The 15,621-nt window shown below is 32.3% G+C and overlaps 2 protein-coding genes across 3 annotated transcripts; both read right to left on the bottom strand.

Annotated features, from left to right (window-relative positions):
* Positions 1-438: 438 nt before the first annotated feature.
* LOC137924391 (aldo-keto reductase AKR2E4-like) lies at positions 439-6,065 on the bottom strand. Its single transcript, XM_068767786.1, has 7 exons — positions 5,980-6,065; positions 4,838-4,924; positions 4,078-4,248; positions 3,876-3,992; positions 2,468-2,635; positions 2,200-2,400; positions 439-618 (listed from the first exon to the last, which is right to left on the bottom strand). Exons 1-7 carry the CDS (start codon positions 6,025-6,027, stop codon positions 439-441), a joined length of 972 nt encoding a protein of 323 aa, XP_068623887.1. The 5' UTR covers positions 6,028-6,065.
* Positions 6,066-8,811: 2,746 nt separating this feature from the next.
* On the bottom strand, positions 8,812-15,620 carry LOC137924432 (aldo-keto reductase AKR2E4-like). 2 transcript variants are annotated; one of them, XM_068767836.1, is made up of 7 exons: positions 15,541-15,620; positions 14,766-14,852; positions 12,789-12,959; positions 12,566-12,682; positions 11,709-11,876; positions 10,432-10,632; positions 8,812-9,031 (listed from the first exon to the last, which is right to left on the bottom strand). In XM_068767836.1, exons 1-7 carry the CDS (start codon positions 15,586-15,588, stop codon positions 8,843-8,845), a joined length of 981 nt encoding a protein of 326 aa, XP_068623937.1. In that variant the 5' UTR covers positions 15,589-15,620; the 3' UTR covers positions 8,812-8,842. The 2 variants fall into 2 exon arrangements, with proteins under 2 accessions (XP_068623937.1, XP_068623938.1); XM_068767837.1 differs by lacking the exons at positions 14,766-14,852; positions 15,541-15,620 and adding an exon at positions 14,218-14,252.
* Position 15,621: the final 1 nt, after the last annotated feature.

Here is a 15,621-nt window from a genome sequence, read left to right as displayed (position 1 = left end):
TCATCAGTATTTCAGTGATAAGACACCCACTGCTCTACAAAAGCCTCTTCCATAGATTTCCAATAAGTCCTTTTCCAGTGACGTTAACAATAGCGGATTGGACATCCTTGAGAGTGGATATCCTACTCTGGGCTTGCTGGTCCGTGGTGTCCACACCAGAACCTTATAACCCCAACGATCATTTGTTCTACACGCTTTGTGGCTCAACAACTGACATTTTAACTTATAAATCCGCTGGGCTATTATGTCCACTATATTTATCATTTGTCATTATACTACAATCGCAAAAGTTTTATTTAATTATTTGATAATTAAACTTTAAATAAACATTGGGAATGAGTAGATAAGGTGGACGATATGTTATTAAGGTATTAAACCTTTTTTCCAAGCCAACTTGAAAATTTGAGGAAAAAAAGAAAAAGGTTTTAAAAAATATATTTAATACGGGTAATAAGGACTTCCCCTCCATTCAACGATATCAACGACACGAAAATCTTTATTAAATTTGTTAATAAAATCGACTTCTTCTTTACTCAAACTAAAATCAAATATATCGATATTTTTAATCAGACGATCCTTGTTTGTTGATTTCGGAATCGGGATAGTCCCACGGTCAACCTGAAACGTTATATTATTTAAATTCATTATCTAAAGTACTTATATAGGTTTTCCCATAAATCAAAGTAAAGTCGTAATCGGATGATGTGATTAGAAGTAGCTAGCTCCAGATAGTTTGCTCATTAAAGAGATCTTTGTTGTGGTTTGGTAAAAAGTCTTATATTCTATCATATTTATATATCTGGCTGTTAAATAAAGTAGAAGAGTAAAGATATGTAATCCAAGTAATTAAAAAAAAATAAAATTCATTTTTAATGGCAATCATTTTAATAATATGTAGAAAATATTTTGATTTGTTTTTTTTTTGTATTGACCACTAACCTAACATAGCAACCTATTTCAGTTTGAAGTTGATTTATGAGAAACCTTGTAACTTACACGTGGCTTATAAGTTGTTTGTTTATTATTGTCACATTGTTCTTAAAAATGGAAGATAAAAATTACGCTCATAGTCAGAGTTTGGGGTCAATTTGGTTATCAATATGTACAATAGATGACAAGTATTAATAAGATAAACGTAAACGATTGAACATAATTCAATCTTTTCAAGTACTCTCGAATAGGATATGAACACGTTTCTACTAAAAGCTTGAGCTGAAGTCACTCAATCAAGCCGCATAACCCAACTAAGTATCTAATTTATTTGAGCAGTGGAAACAGTAGAACTGAGACTTGCGATCCAAGGTTCGATTTCGATATAATATTTACACTTTGTACATACACCACATCTTCACAGCTCACAAAACAAGTTTCCAGAGGATGGGCAGCAGTGTCCTCTGTGTACCATAATATCTCACTGCGATCGCAAACACGCTTGCTAGCGTTTATAGTATATGCAGCCTTAATTTCCTTGGTAGAGGCCAATACAATGCCAAAGACGTTTATGGGCTGAAGCGGCGGAGCTAAGAGCTTTAAAATCATTTCTGCCATAGCAAGTTCAATACTGGACAAAGTTTTTTCCCCCAGATTTGCAAAAAGAACGGTTGGAGGAGGCTTTTTTCGATCAACCCTAACCAAATCATCTGTCCACCTTGTAGGGGAACGTCTTATGCTTCGCTTGCCGTTCCGCGGTCAACATTCCAGAACCTTAAGGTTCCGGTGGTCATATTCCATACGCTACATTTTTTGCCTTCAGCTGCTTCAACTTGCCAATCCTGCGCTATGTCGGATTATGTTTCAAATTTTAAACACTACTTACTTTTCTGTCACTAAAACTTTGAATCGGAAAAACCTTAGACGAATCAATTTATATATTTATATCATTAATTATTTTTAATATTATTAGATTATCTTATGTTTCTACATCCTATCGATATATTTTTTATTATATAGACCTAGTTTGACCCCGCCTTGGTCTTCTTTATGAATCTCCTCAACCTACCTACGGAACTGATTTCTACTCAGGGATACTTTATGGTTCCAAAGCTAGCGTGATGAGTCAGTACATTGGAAGAAATCTATCTATGTATATCAATCTAGGTTAAGTAATCATTGTATCAAAAACTTATTTCTGGTATGAGGAGGACAATACATATAACGATATATCTATAATTCGACATGTACGCCTTTAATAACACTTACCAAATAACGAAGTACAACTTGACTTGTAGTTTTTCCATATTTCTTAGCGATTTTAATCAAATCAGGATCATTAAACTTGGGCGGAGGGGTGTTCTCAACGTCCCTGGATACCATATATCCAAACGGCGTGTACGCCATCACCTCTATGCCTACGCTTTGGCAATAAGATACCAGTGGTTCTTGCGTAAATGTTGGATTCACCTGGTAAAGAAAGGTCGTGATACTACGAGTAATTAAAAATACTATTTACTATCTTTACACCTCTTACCTCGACCTGGTTAATAGCGGGCTTTGTTTCACTATTATTAAGGAGTCTGTTAATTTGTTCCATCTTAAAATTAGAAACTCCTATAGATTTAGTCAGTCCGAGTTTTTTAGCATCCTCCATACCTTGCCATGTTTCTAAATAATCAATATCATCAAAAGTGTTATCGTCCTGAAAATAAGTTCAAAAAATTATTTTTATTCTTTTTAATTTCACATTATGTACACATATTGTGCGGACTAATAAGCATTCTCAATCAGCTAACCCAGAATGGGGTAAAGGTAAACACTAAGTAGTTGTGTAAATATCAAGATAGTAAAAGGAGTAATGTAGTACTAACTTTAATGAGTAAGAAGATATAATACACAAACTACACATATACACATATATTGTATAATCTACAAGTAAAATGATGACAATTGCGCTTTTTTCCGCCAAAAGTCCAAATTTTTTTCGTTTATTGGTAATATTCTTAAAATATAAATTCTTATATTTTTAAATACAAGACATCTACGATTCAGCTCACGTTTGATTAATTATTTTGGACTTGTATTTTTCATTTTTAATACTATTTAAAAGTCAGTATGCCGAAGAAAATTGAACATTTTACTCATTACAACATGGTGGTACACAGGCCATTGGTCGGTCAAGAGCGACGTACCCCGCCTACTGCTACTTAAATTGTGCAATTATTCGAGCTACGTCTATGACCTTGGTTTTTCTGCGGTTCTCCTCATTTCTCATTCGATCTCGCAGCGAAACTCCGAGCATAGCCCTCTCCATTGCTCTCTAAGTGAACTTGATTATTATTATGTAAGCGACCACATTTCGGATCCGTATGTCATCATTCAGGTGAAAGACCTTCGTCTTCAGACATTGCGGTGTTTTGGATGAGGAGATGTTCTGGAGCTTCCCAAATGCTGCTCATCTGAATTGGGTTCGGCAAGCTATCTCTTTCTCGAATTTTGATTTACCAAATGAAATAATATTAAAAAAAAACTAAAATTTGTGTAAATAATGTTAAGGCTCTTATTGCCTTGCACCTCGGCATGATATTTTGAATATTTTAAATTCAGCACATTGAAAATTTAGTGCAATAATATTTCAACGGTCGCTAGTGGACATGGCCTCTGTTATTGAATTGGAATATTTATATCCGTTACATCAGTCATCATCATCATTTCATCCGTAAGATTTCTACTGCTGGACATAGGCTTTCTCTATAGAACTCCAATAGGAAATCTGTTCCAGTTAGAAATGGCCTTCATCCAAGGAATGTCCTTATGAATGGAGGTCCCAGGTTGCGCTTCCGACACATTGACAACAAATTCCAATTTAGTTTATTGTTGAATCAGATCCTTCACTTTATTTGTTTTCTAAATTTTCTACTAAATGTTAAAGATAATTTTACCTTTTGAGCCACGGGACTGTGAATGAGGTACAAATCCACATAATTTAGTCCTAGTCTCTTCAAAGAGTGTTCAAGCGCCGGAATCACACTACTTCGTTTATGATGGTTGTTCCACAACTGTGACAAAAACCATGTAACTTATATTCATTGCATCTTTTACAATTATGCATTTCAAAACTTCGTTCTATATTTCTTTACTTGCCTTAGTAGTGATGAACAGTTCTTCTCTCTTTACTAAACCATCTTTTATGGTTTTAGCAATAGCCTCTCCTATTGCTCCTTCGTTTCCATATGATTCAGCCGTGTCGAAATGCCTGTATCCAACTTCTATCGCCCAATAAATCACTTGTCTTACGCGAGCCAAATCATCCGACTGAAATTAACAAACAAAATTGTTATAGAATAACCAAATGATGACTAAAATAAAACAATAAATTGTCCAAATTCTAAAACTGTTATCATTTTATCGATAACTAACTGTTCCTATCTTAGCTATGAATAATCAATTTGAATCTCAAAGTGGACTATGAAACGCTTGATTTCATAGAAAACTAGGAAATGTTTAAAGTTTTAAAAAGCATTATGTTATTTAGACTATGTCGGTTAATTTTGTTCATCTACGAATCTCATTACTGATTCGATTTAGTACAAAAATTCCAAAAATCTTTTCATGGCTCGCTAGATGTCTGTGATCATGCCAATGAGATATATAAATATAATGTGTGTTGATGAAGAAAAAGTTATGAGTTTGCTCAGGCATACAGTATTATTACCTCAAAAAAGTAGGTCTATATTTTACTGAATAGAATATCGTAGTAATGTGGAAACATAACATCTGCATCACCAGAAAAGTAAAAAATAAATAACATAATTGAAACTATATACATGTCATTATGTCACAGTAGTAAAAATATTTTAGTTTTTCATATTTAATATTAGCTTTTTAATTTTACGTAACTTACCGTTCCATGAGTCCCCAAAGCAATGATGGGTATCTTGTTGCCATCATTGAGAAGTTTTAAAGGAGCTTGCGCAGCCCGAACTCCGCTCTAAAAATGTCATTATTAATTTCATATCGTAACTAAAGATTAAAAAAAGAAAAGTTATGATTTATTGAGATTTCAATGGTTGATGGACTCGGGTCTTTTTTATCACTTCTTTTGAGAGGCACACTGATTCTCGAAAGCTGATAAGTTCAAAATTAGCTATATTCTCTACCCACCCATTGCCACTATGTTTCAACAAAATACTGCCTTTGTAAATAAAATGTACTTAAGTAATTTTTAACGTAATCCAAAAAAAAAAATTTTTGGGGTTTTATTTCCAATATCCAATATTTGCATGCCACCACGTGCCTCCGTAAAAACGAGGCAATGAGGATATAATATATTTTAATTTGATATCCTATATAGCACTAGCGAAAAGAGGTTGTACGTAATCGTATACGTAATTATTTAATAATTTTTTATTTTAAAACTTTTAACTAAAAACTATGATAGTTATTATAAACTTATGAATCTTGCTTTTTAATTGTATTTAAAAAGTACAGATATAATAATTATCATTGTTCAAGGATTGTTTTACTATTATATTATTATATAAGTTTAATAGACTGAGGAAACTAACATATTTCTTAAATAAAATAAACACGTTGTTTTCATTTTGTCGCACCTCTCTGAAATGTTAATTTACAGTGACTTCTAGTAATACTCCAAAACAGAATTATTAATAAAGCATTAATTCATTCTTTTATTAAACCGGAACAAAAAAAAACAAAAACTTTGATAAGTCTTGTTGATTGGATTATTATTTCCATGTTTGTGTACAGGTTAAAATTTAGTCTGACATCGTCATATAGTTCTACAGTATAGTTAACTTTTAATGAAATTTGAAAAGAGCTATTTTTAATTTCTGCGAGCAGTTTCTTCTCAGTAAATCAACTATCCGAGCCGGTGGTAGCTTACTACTTATGACATTAAAACAATCGGCGAGTCAAAAGTACGTGTAAACCCGTACGTGAATAAAGATATGATGAATTAAAATATTTGATGTTTTTGATTAATTGTTATATGAGAAAAAGAAATTTTCACATTTCATCACTCACATTATATACAACCAAAACGAATAGCACAAAGTGTAACGAATACGACATCTTTTATGCGCGAATCAATAATTCAGACTAGTGTTTTCTGCTGGTCAATGTCCACAAAGTTAACAGAATAAGCCATTTATTTGATACGACAAAAACCTGTTCTAATATTGTCGTTTTTTATCGAGTACATCAACGCTATTACCAAATCCTTTTTCATATATATGCGAAATGTTACTACTTTAATTCAGATTTAAGATTTAATTTTTACTCTTAGTCAATAGACGCTTTAAAAATGTCAATTGAATATGAAGATCTTTGACCTGTATGTGTTGCCAGTGTTGACGTACGGATCAGAGACGTGATCGCTTACGCAATGGAGAGAGCTATGCTCGGAGCTATGCTGAGAGATCTAATCAAAATGAGGATATGCGGAGAAGAACCGAGGTCACCGACAATGAGTAATTGTTCGTTTGCAGTGGCGGTCGGCGGAGCATGATGCTTTTGCGGTTTTTTTTAAATGGCCACGTTTTTTACCTCTTGTTCCCCCTACTTTGTTTGGGGCAGGGACGTTACAATGCGGGTCTATATTTATATATATTTTTTTATTTTTATTGCTCTTTCTTTTTTCTTTCTTCACAAATTCTTTCTCTCCCCCACATCCTTCAACGTCGTCTACATTCCTAATCATGTTGGTTTTTATTTCGCAGCAAATATTTATTTATTTATTTTGTTTACAATTTTTGCTTGCGCTTAAACCTGTGTTGCATTGGTCTTGCACGTTGGCCGGTGGGGCCGGAAGATTCTTGAGTGGCGACAATGAGCTGCATGACGCGGCGTGAGTGGGCCTACTAGGTGGACCAACAACATAGTTAAGGTTGCAGGATGTCACTGGCGAGGCCTATGCAGTGGAAGTCTGATACGACAATGACGATAAATACAAATTAATAAGGACAACAATACGATACGTTGCCGATACGATTTCATAAAATCGTGAGACTATAAAATTGATTTTTTTCTTATCTCCTTTTTACATTGTTTTAAATTTTTTATTGTAATCATTTACTGATTAAACTTTTCCACGTAAAATTATAATTTAACTGTATATGCAAATAATAATAGTTTGGTTACGGAATAGCTTTGAAAGGAAATAGAGAAGTCGTTTATTTCCTTTAACCTTGGTTTAATTTAAAAAAAAAATTAAAAAGCCAGGGTCGGTTTTCCGTTGGGCCGTCCGATGGGTATTTAGATTATTTCCGATGTATTGTATATATGTAATTACGTCTAAGTATGAATCTTTTACGGATTACTATAATATCATAGGAATATGACTCTTGTAGAACGCGAGGTGTTTTAAAATAAAACCGATTTGGGACTCTATTGTTTAAGGACAAATGTAGGTGTCGCTAGGGGCGTAGAGACAGCGGTTCTGTACCTTACTGTATACGACTGCGAATCCGACTTTACTCCGCGTACCGCGAACATTAACTTAAGTTCAAACTCACCAGTCGCGCAAAAACGGATCACTATATAAACTATATACCGTAGATTGTTATCTGTGTAATTTTATTTGTTAAAGTCACGTTTTTATGTGAGTCATAGTAGTCCAACCAATATTATAGCATTTCATCTCAATCACCAGACATCTGTTGCACGTTTCTACATTTTACTATTTTCAATTTCTTTACGCAATCCGTGAACAGGGCGTGTTTGCGTGTTCATAATTTTAAACACAATACACGACTTTCAAATTTAACATTTTTACTTTAAAATAACATACAATATGTACTAAGCATTCAGTGTATTATTTTATTAGTTTAAACACCGATACTTTTTATAAATAGAACGGATTAAGAAAGATTTTTTTTTAATTCTGATTTTTAAAAATAAAATTTAGAATAATTCACCGAAAAAATTTAATTGGTTATTATTTTCTTACAGAATAACAACTGCGAACGTAATTTGCGAGTGACGTCTTTTAATTGTACATTGCGTGTACACAAGTCAGAATGTGATCTAATCATAAATCTACAGGTTGTGTCGTAACAAAGTTCACTTTTATTATTGAAATAACTTCATGCGAACAAAGCTTTAACAGCTCAATGGATACTTCGTGACTTGGTTGCAACAGGTCGGAGCCACTTCTCACACATCAAATGCCAACATGGAGGCCGTACGAGAAATTTTCTCGAGAAAAGTCATATCTAAGAGGCTCTGTTATTAAATGGCCACCACAAAGTTCAGATTTGGCGCATTTGCTATTTTTAATGCGTACATTTCAAGAGTCTTTTTAACTCTCCCAGAACACATGCTAAATTAATTCTGTCGCAACTCTCAGACGTTGTTACACTGTTATTCGACTGAATTGTATTCATCGTGGAAGTTGCTGATATCACATTTTATAAAAACACTACTACGGCTATTTATTCTCTGTCAAATGAAAATTAATGACTTGTTCAGTTAAATGTTTATAAAATACAGGATGATTAATTATATGTGGTAAAGCTCTGAAGGGGAAAATATATTGCTCATCAGCTGTCAATCAATGTATGGTACATCGTACCTAAAAGTAGATGATTTAAAAAAAATTAAAATAACGTTCTCGAAATTCGAATTACTAATATTTAAATTAATTATTGTTTACTCTCTAACCATGCAGACTGTACTATCAGTTGTATTAGTCAGTCCAGCATTCGAATAGAAAAAAAAAATAATGTATCATATTTCAGAGAGATAACTTTATACAGGTGATTTTATTCTAAAAATATAGGTGTTGGTATTAAAAACAAATTTAATTAAAAATTTATTAAATTATGTATTATTTGTGTAAAATTTAAACATGAAAACTTTTCCTGTTCAAAATATCAAGACAGTTGTGTTAAGGCTTGTGAAAGGGATAGTTAGGATGATTTTTCCAGTCGTCAAATTCTATGACTCTTTGATTCTTGTTGAACTTATTGATTGTAGCGACTTCATCTTCATTAAGTTGAAAATCGAATATATCGATGTTTTTCTTTATACGTTCTTTGTTGGTTGATTTTGGTATCGGTATGGTGCCCCTGTCAATCTGCAACATGAAATACAAAGTGTATTACATATCAGAGCCATAACTTAACTTTTACTACTGTATATTGCGTTAGTTTAAACATTAATATAGAGAGAAAAAATGTTGAAACGTTGATTCCACTTATTAATAGTATCACGCCCTCTAGAGAAATATTATTTTCTAACAATTATTTCTATGACTTCAAATTATTATTGCGTTCAAAGCGTAATAATCCCTTAAACTGACCATAAATATTAATTTAGCGGGTTAAAATCGGGGCTATTAAAAGCGGAGTTAAAAAAAATTAACTAACTTAAAAAGTTAAAAAAATATTTAACACTGGTTGGCGCGAAAATTAAAAATTTCATAAATATTCATATAAGAGTACAAATCTGTATGTACCTCTAAATTTTTATTATAACAGTATTTATAGCCGGACATGTTAGCCGATATATATTTTTTTTCTTTTAACAAAGGTTTAATGCTTTTCAACTTACAAGTTAGAGTTTTTTTATTTAATTCAATTGCATAAATTCAAATAAGTAATAAAAAATAAATTAATCAACCTCTACTTAATTTTTCTAAGCTAAATTTCGTTGGTAGATTAATTTTATAATAGGTATATTTCATTATAATTGCCTCTTTATATATGTCGGCATGACCGCTTTTGATATCGCGTGGTTGTCGGATGGACTCATACATTGTAACAGTTTAATCTTTAATATTTTATTGTTGAAAGTAGACAAATATTTGTAAGTCTTGCTATCAGTGCTATTATTCGAATACAAAAAGATTCTGAAATTGTGTTATATTAAAAGTGTGTAATCACTAAAATTATATTAGCGATATCGAAAAAGCTGACATAGCACCTTTTAAAAACACTACTAAAGCCAACTTATACAACAATTACTTTTTTATCGTTCTACGTAAAAGAGTGTTAATAATGTGAATTTTCACCACACGCTTAGATAATCCAGCACAATTTTTTTTTTAATTCAAAGATGTTCAGGAATTGCTGCTGTCGATCGTGAATACTTTTTTCTTAGCCGGCTAGACCACCACGGTAATCTTAGTGGAAGTCTATTGACAGAACTTTTATGTCCAGTAGTGGATGTCCTATGGCTAAAAAATGACTCAGTCATTACTTTCGTAATCAAAACAACACGTTAAGAATTGATATATGACAAGAATAACAGTGCGATTTTTTTCTTGTGAAATAATTATGAACTATGAGGTTACAGTGTTCACCCAAAATGAAGTTTATTACTTTTGTAACATATATTTAAAACGATGATCACTTAAATCAGGAAAAAAAACAGACTTCCCTTTTAGGTAGACTAACAAAAATACTCCATAATCTTTGGTCTAAATTGTTTATTGAATGATAACATATGGAGACTATAAACATTCTGAATACTTACTAAATACCGTAGTACAATTTGACTCGTGCTTTTTCCGTACTTCTGGGCGATTTTTACCAAATCGGGATCGTCGAACTTTGGCGGAGGGGTGTCAAGCTTATTTCTAGAGACCATGAACCCAAATGGACTGTAGGACATGACTTCAACACCTACGCTGCGGCAGTAGGAGACAAGAGGCACTTGTGTCAACGTTGGATTCACCTTAAAAATATAAATATATATCAATTTAATTTATTAATTTTTAAAACTACAGATTATATTATATGTTAATAAAGATGAAATAAAAACTATAAACATGTTGACACCAAGAACAATGCCAATGTAAAATATTATCTAAATGACCAGCAAGAACACTGTGGTTGATATCAATTTAAATATTAATAGCTTTTACCTCATAGTAAATAAATGATATCGAAACAGTGTAATGCGCAGAATAGTCTATAATATATGAAAACTAATTGACTATAAACACTTTTGGTCACTCTTGGTCACGCCATAGCCTGTAAACGATTATATACCTATTTTTTTATAAGTTTACGGCTCTCATTTGCAATGTCTATAAATACATCTTAAGGACAGACAGCAGAGTATTTGTGGCATTATTCCTATCTTAAAAATTCATGTTTTTCACATCTTTATACATTACATGGCTTGTTTCCGTTTTGAAAAAACATTAACGTCATTTATTTACATATCATAAAGTATAACAGAAGTATTACAATAAATACAATTTTGGAAATATCTTTTGCCTTGTTTACTTAGGTTTGTAAAGTTTAATCATTACGAAGGATCGCGTCCGCCACGTAAGCCAGTATTGTAATTAAAACACCTACCATCATTAAAATAATTCAACTAAAGGTAAAAGGTTTGAGTGACCTCTGCCCTTCACGGTCTTTCAGAAAGTAAAGGTCACAGATCGCTTCAAATATTAACTCACGCAATCTTCTACCTCTGGCGTTATGATAGGTAGATATACACAACCTTGGTATCTTTAAAACATGGTCTGTTCTTTATCTGAAAGTGAGTCGAAATCTTACGCAGAGGGGCAATGAAAGGGGAATAACCCTTTCGACAGGACTCCCACTGCCTATAACTCGACATCTTTCAACACTTGCTATCAAAACTACGGAAAAGCTATTATTACTATGGTTTCCAACTAAAGGTAGAAGTGGGGCTCTACCTATAGAAGACACGCTTGCTCCGATTTACTGCAACTTTTTAGAACTTCCTCGTCTGCAACTACGAATGAGAAGCTCTTATGCTAAAGACAATCTTACCTCAATTTCGTTAACAACAGGCTTTATTTCACAGTTGCTAAGGATTCTACCGAGCTGTTCGCTATTGAAATTAGATACTCCAATGGACTTCGTCAGTCCAAGCTTCTGTGCCGCCTCCATACCTCGCCAGGTTTCCAAGTAATCGATATCTTCGTATTGACCATCACTCTGTAAATGTTAAAATAACTTCACAAAGATATAAATATATATTGAGTAAAACTAAGTATTTAAAAATAAATATAAATGGTATTAAAGATATATATTTGTTTGCCTTTTTAAATCGCGTAATTAATGAAAATTGATTACTGTAGGGAAAAAACCTATAAAAGACTACTAAGGAGGTTACTTCAATAGTTTTTTATTCTTTGTAATTAATTTAAGATAAAAGCAATCGTAAATTCTGTTATTAATTTAAGGTTGTCTTTATCTGAAATAATTAACTTTATTACGTATATTATATAACTTGAAGTTACATTAAATAACAAAAGCCTTTTAAATTTAAATCTATTAACGCTTTCATAAATAAAACTCTATATTTAAAAATAAGTGTTTGTATGTAAAGAATATGAGTTCTCATAAATAATCAATGATATTCTTTCTACTGATGGATAGGTCCCCGACATAGCCCATAGGAAAGTCAAAAGGAAGTGGCAATGGGCAGACAATACAGCGCACAGAGCACATGGCCGCTAGGACCTGACGGTTCTGGAATGGAAACCATGGACTGGCAAGTGCACCGTAAGACGGCCGCCTATGATGAACTGACGACTTTCGTTAGAAGACGCTGATTATAGATCGTTTCCAAAACGAACCGATTGAAAATCTATGGATTAAATAAAGATAATGATATTTTCTACCTTCTGTGCTATCGGAGTATGTATGAGATACAAATCAACATAATCCAAGCCCAATCTCTTCAACGAGTCTTGAAGTGCTGGAATCACTATATCGCGATTGTGATGATTGTTCCACAACTAAAAAGAAAATCATTAGACTTTAACAGATCTGTGTTTTCCACTAAAAATATTTTATGCTTAATGTCTTCGTTTGATAACAGTTTCGTATTATTTATGCACTAACCTTTGTAGTGACGAATAATTCTTCTCTCATTACCAAGCCATTCTTTATGGCATCGGCAATACCCTGTCCCACCTCGACTTCGTTGCCGTATAGCTCAGCTGTATCGATGTGCCTGTAGCCAGCTTCTATAGCCCAATACACTGCTTGCCGCATCCGCGCAACATCCTCTTTCTATACATAATGTATTTTTTAATTTATTCATTTGTAAAAAAACGAATTATAACTTACATATATTTAAAATAATTTTCAACACACCATCTACAGTTTTGACAAATTACAATAAGTAAACGAAGGTGACACGACGGAATATACAGGATGATTAGCTATCACCTAATGTGTCACAAAATCAAAAGCTTCCGAAGTAATTAATAACGTAATAATAATATAATTAGAAAAAGCGTATTAAAAATTCGGATTACTACATATTAAAATAAACTATTGGTTATTATCTGTGCTTGCAGACTTTTTCTACTAGAAATTACGAAGTTGAAGATAGACATCACGTTCCAGAATAATGGGAATGATAATTTCAAATAGGTGATTGGAAACAGGTGCAAAAGCTTCAAGATTATTTGCAGGCAAATAAGCTATATTTTTATTTCTTTAATGCTTCTAATTCTATAACTAATCACCCAAAATTAACATGTTTAATTAAAATATCGTGTTTTAATGCTAAAATTATCACATTTAATAAAATATTTTTTTAAATAGTCATGGAGAAAAATGCCATTCCATGCAATGTCAAAATCTTAACTTAGAAGATCGACTTCTGATTTTAATAGCTGCCAGTTACTGTGCTTTTATATTTATTGGATTTTAAACCCGAAACTTGGCTGTATCCAAAATACCCAAAAACTAATTTTAGCATTGATTTATCCAGTATGGTGTATACGAGTATCATATATCTACCAAAACATTTAAATTATTGTAAACGGTAACACTTAATCGCATAATTTCACAACCTTTAACTGTATGTGACAGCCCTGATCAAGCAATCACACCAAACCAAAACACTACTGGATTTTTCGGACTTGCATTAATCATCTGTAAAGTTTCCAAGTTAATAGATGGGAGTTCTAAAACTCCCGCCATTTTGACAAAATGTGGCTAAGAATTTCGATAAAAGAGTGAATATGCTGGACACCAGTCATATATAATTTCTAATTTTCGTAACTGCTATTACGATATAAGAAAAAATAACTTTAACTATAAATTCTTTATTTTATATTTGTTTTATTACAAAGTTATTGTTGAAAAAGCCTTCATATAGTACAGTGATTGTCAACCTTTTACTAAAAAGGCAATAAATATAAACAGATATTAATATCACAATAATATTGTGAAATAATTATAGTGACTAATTTAAGACGAAGTAATAATAATATTAATTACACGCAAACATTAAATAAACAAACATAAACACACAAACCTTTTATTATCATAAAGAGAATTGTAGAAGTAATGTATTACCCTATTCTGTTTTTCATAAAAAGGGCTCTACCTTGTTTTTTTATTTATTTTTCTTTTTTTTTCTTTTCGTGTTCACTTAGCTGACTGATGTTCGTGTAAATACCTATGTAATTACTCAAACTCTAGCCACAAGTACGCAATGGTGAATCGGCCACCCTAATCGCCTGTACATCACCTTTAAATACGCCGCACAACTACGTCACCGATCCAACCGGTTTGAAATTTAGCCCGGAGTCCATCTCGGATTACACGTTTGCTAGCATTTCGTTTCGTGATTTTTTTTTATATTTATTGATAAAAAATAGTACAAACTACATCAAAAGATGTACCGATATTTAATTACATACCTTCTGAGTGAAGGCTTAAGAAACATAGCAAAATATATACTAGAGCAATATCTAATAGAGTGTACAACATAATTATCCGTAAATATATAATTAGATACAATTTAAAAAAAGTCTGTGATATAATTGAAGAAATATATATACTATATATAGTTTAACTTACAGATCCAGCCGTTCCTAATGCAATTATGGGTATTTTGTTGCCGTCGCTAAGGAGCTTAACGGGGGCTTGAGCAGCCCTTGCACCGGTCTGAAATTAAACGAAATCTACTATAACGATGCATATTTAAATAACACCTTCATAACATTAGTTTTACTAATTATTGTAGTTACAAAAAAGCGCTTGCAAAAAAAAGTAATACTTTCATCTTAGAATAAATAATGAACTGGGATAATTTCGTTCATACCAAAATTTCCGATATCCTGAATCTATGTAATCATGGATTACTTATAGTGCTACCGAAACCGCTGTACCGCTCTTTTGTCTTATGCCGCAACCTAGCCGCGTTTTTCTTAGACACAGTACAGCGGTTTTAGTAACATATACATTATAACTATACTTTAGCCTTTTATATTAACACAACTACACATTTTCAAGCGCATGAGATAAGAGTAATAATGTTATTTCCCATACTAACATAAAAGACATACTTATCCAGGAATTTTAAATAAATTAATCATTAGTATGAGATTTATTTTGATGATATCTTAGCAAATAAGGGACTCAAATTAATTTTTATTACGCATATACAGCGCTCAACTTATTTGTGATTTTGTTTGTACATCATCCGTAATTATTTTTATTGACTTTAGTTCAAAACACAAAGAAAGAGTTATTATTTTTAGAAAAAAAAAAACTCAGAATCAGAATATCGCAAAGAACACAAAAAGCCTTCAATAAAATTATATTGTACGTATGAATAAAACATAAAACTTACATTAAATATTGCCAGTAACAAAACAGTGAAATAGAAGAATTGCAACATCTTTCAACTTCCAATGACGAGGTCCGACTGACC

This window comes from Battus philenor, unplaced genomic scaffold, assembly GCF_028537555.1.
Source record: "Battus philenor isolate CCGP_79_NKW_IND1 unplaced genomic scaffold, ilBatPhil1.0.hap1 SCAF_23, whole genome shotgun sequence".
NCBI lineage: Eukaryota > Metazoa > Arthropoda > Insecta > Lepidoptera > Papilionidae > Battus > Battus philenor.
This window is presented reverse-complemented; position numbering and strand designations above follow the sequence as displayed.

What these genes read in the sequence shown, in the direction of transcription:
- LOC137924432 (XM_068767836.1), bottom strand. Translation starts at nt 15,588, where the DNA reads ATGTTGCAATTCTTCTATTTCACTGTTTTGTTACTGGCAATATTTAAT. An exon ending in TGTTACTGGCAATATTTAAT is followed by an intron (nt 14,853 to 15,540) that starts GTAAGTTTTATG and finishes GTTTAATTTCAG; the next exon opens with ACCGGTGCAAGGGCTGCTCA. An exon ending in AAATTGTACTACGGTATTTA is followed by an intron (nt 9,032 to 10,431) that starts GTAAGTATTCAG and finishes TTCATGTTGCAG; the next exon opens with ATTGACAGGGGCACCATACC.
- LOC137924391 (XM_068767786.1), bottom strand. Translation starts at nt 6,027, where the DNA reads ATGTCGTATTCGTTACACTTTGTGCTATTCGTTTTGGTTGTATATAAT. An exon ending in CTTTGGGGACTCATGGAACG is followed by an intron (nt 4,249 to 4,837) that starts GTAAGTTACGTA and finishes TGTTAATTTCAG; the next exon opens with TCGGATGATTTGGCTCGCGT. An exon ending in AAGTTGTACTTCGTTATTTG is followed by an intron (nt 619 to 2,199) that starts GTAAGTGTTATT and finishes ATAACGTTTCAG; the next exon opens with GTTGACCGTGGGACTATCCC.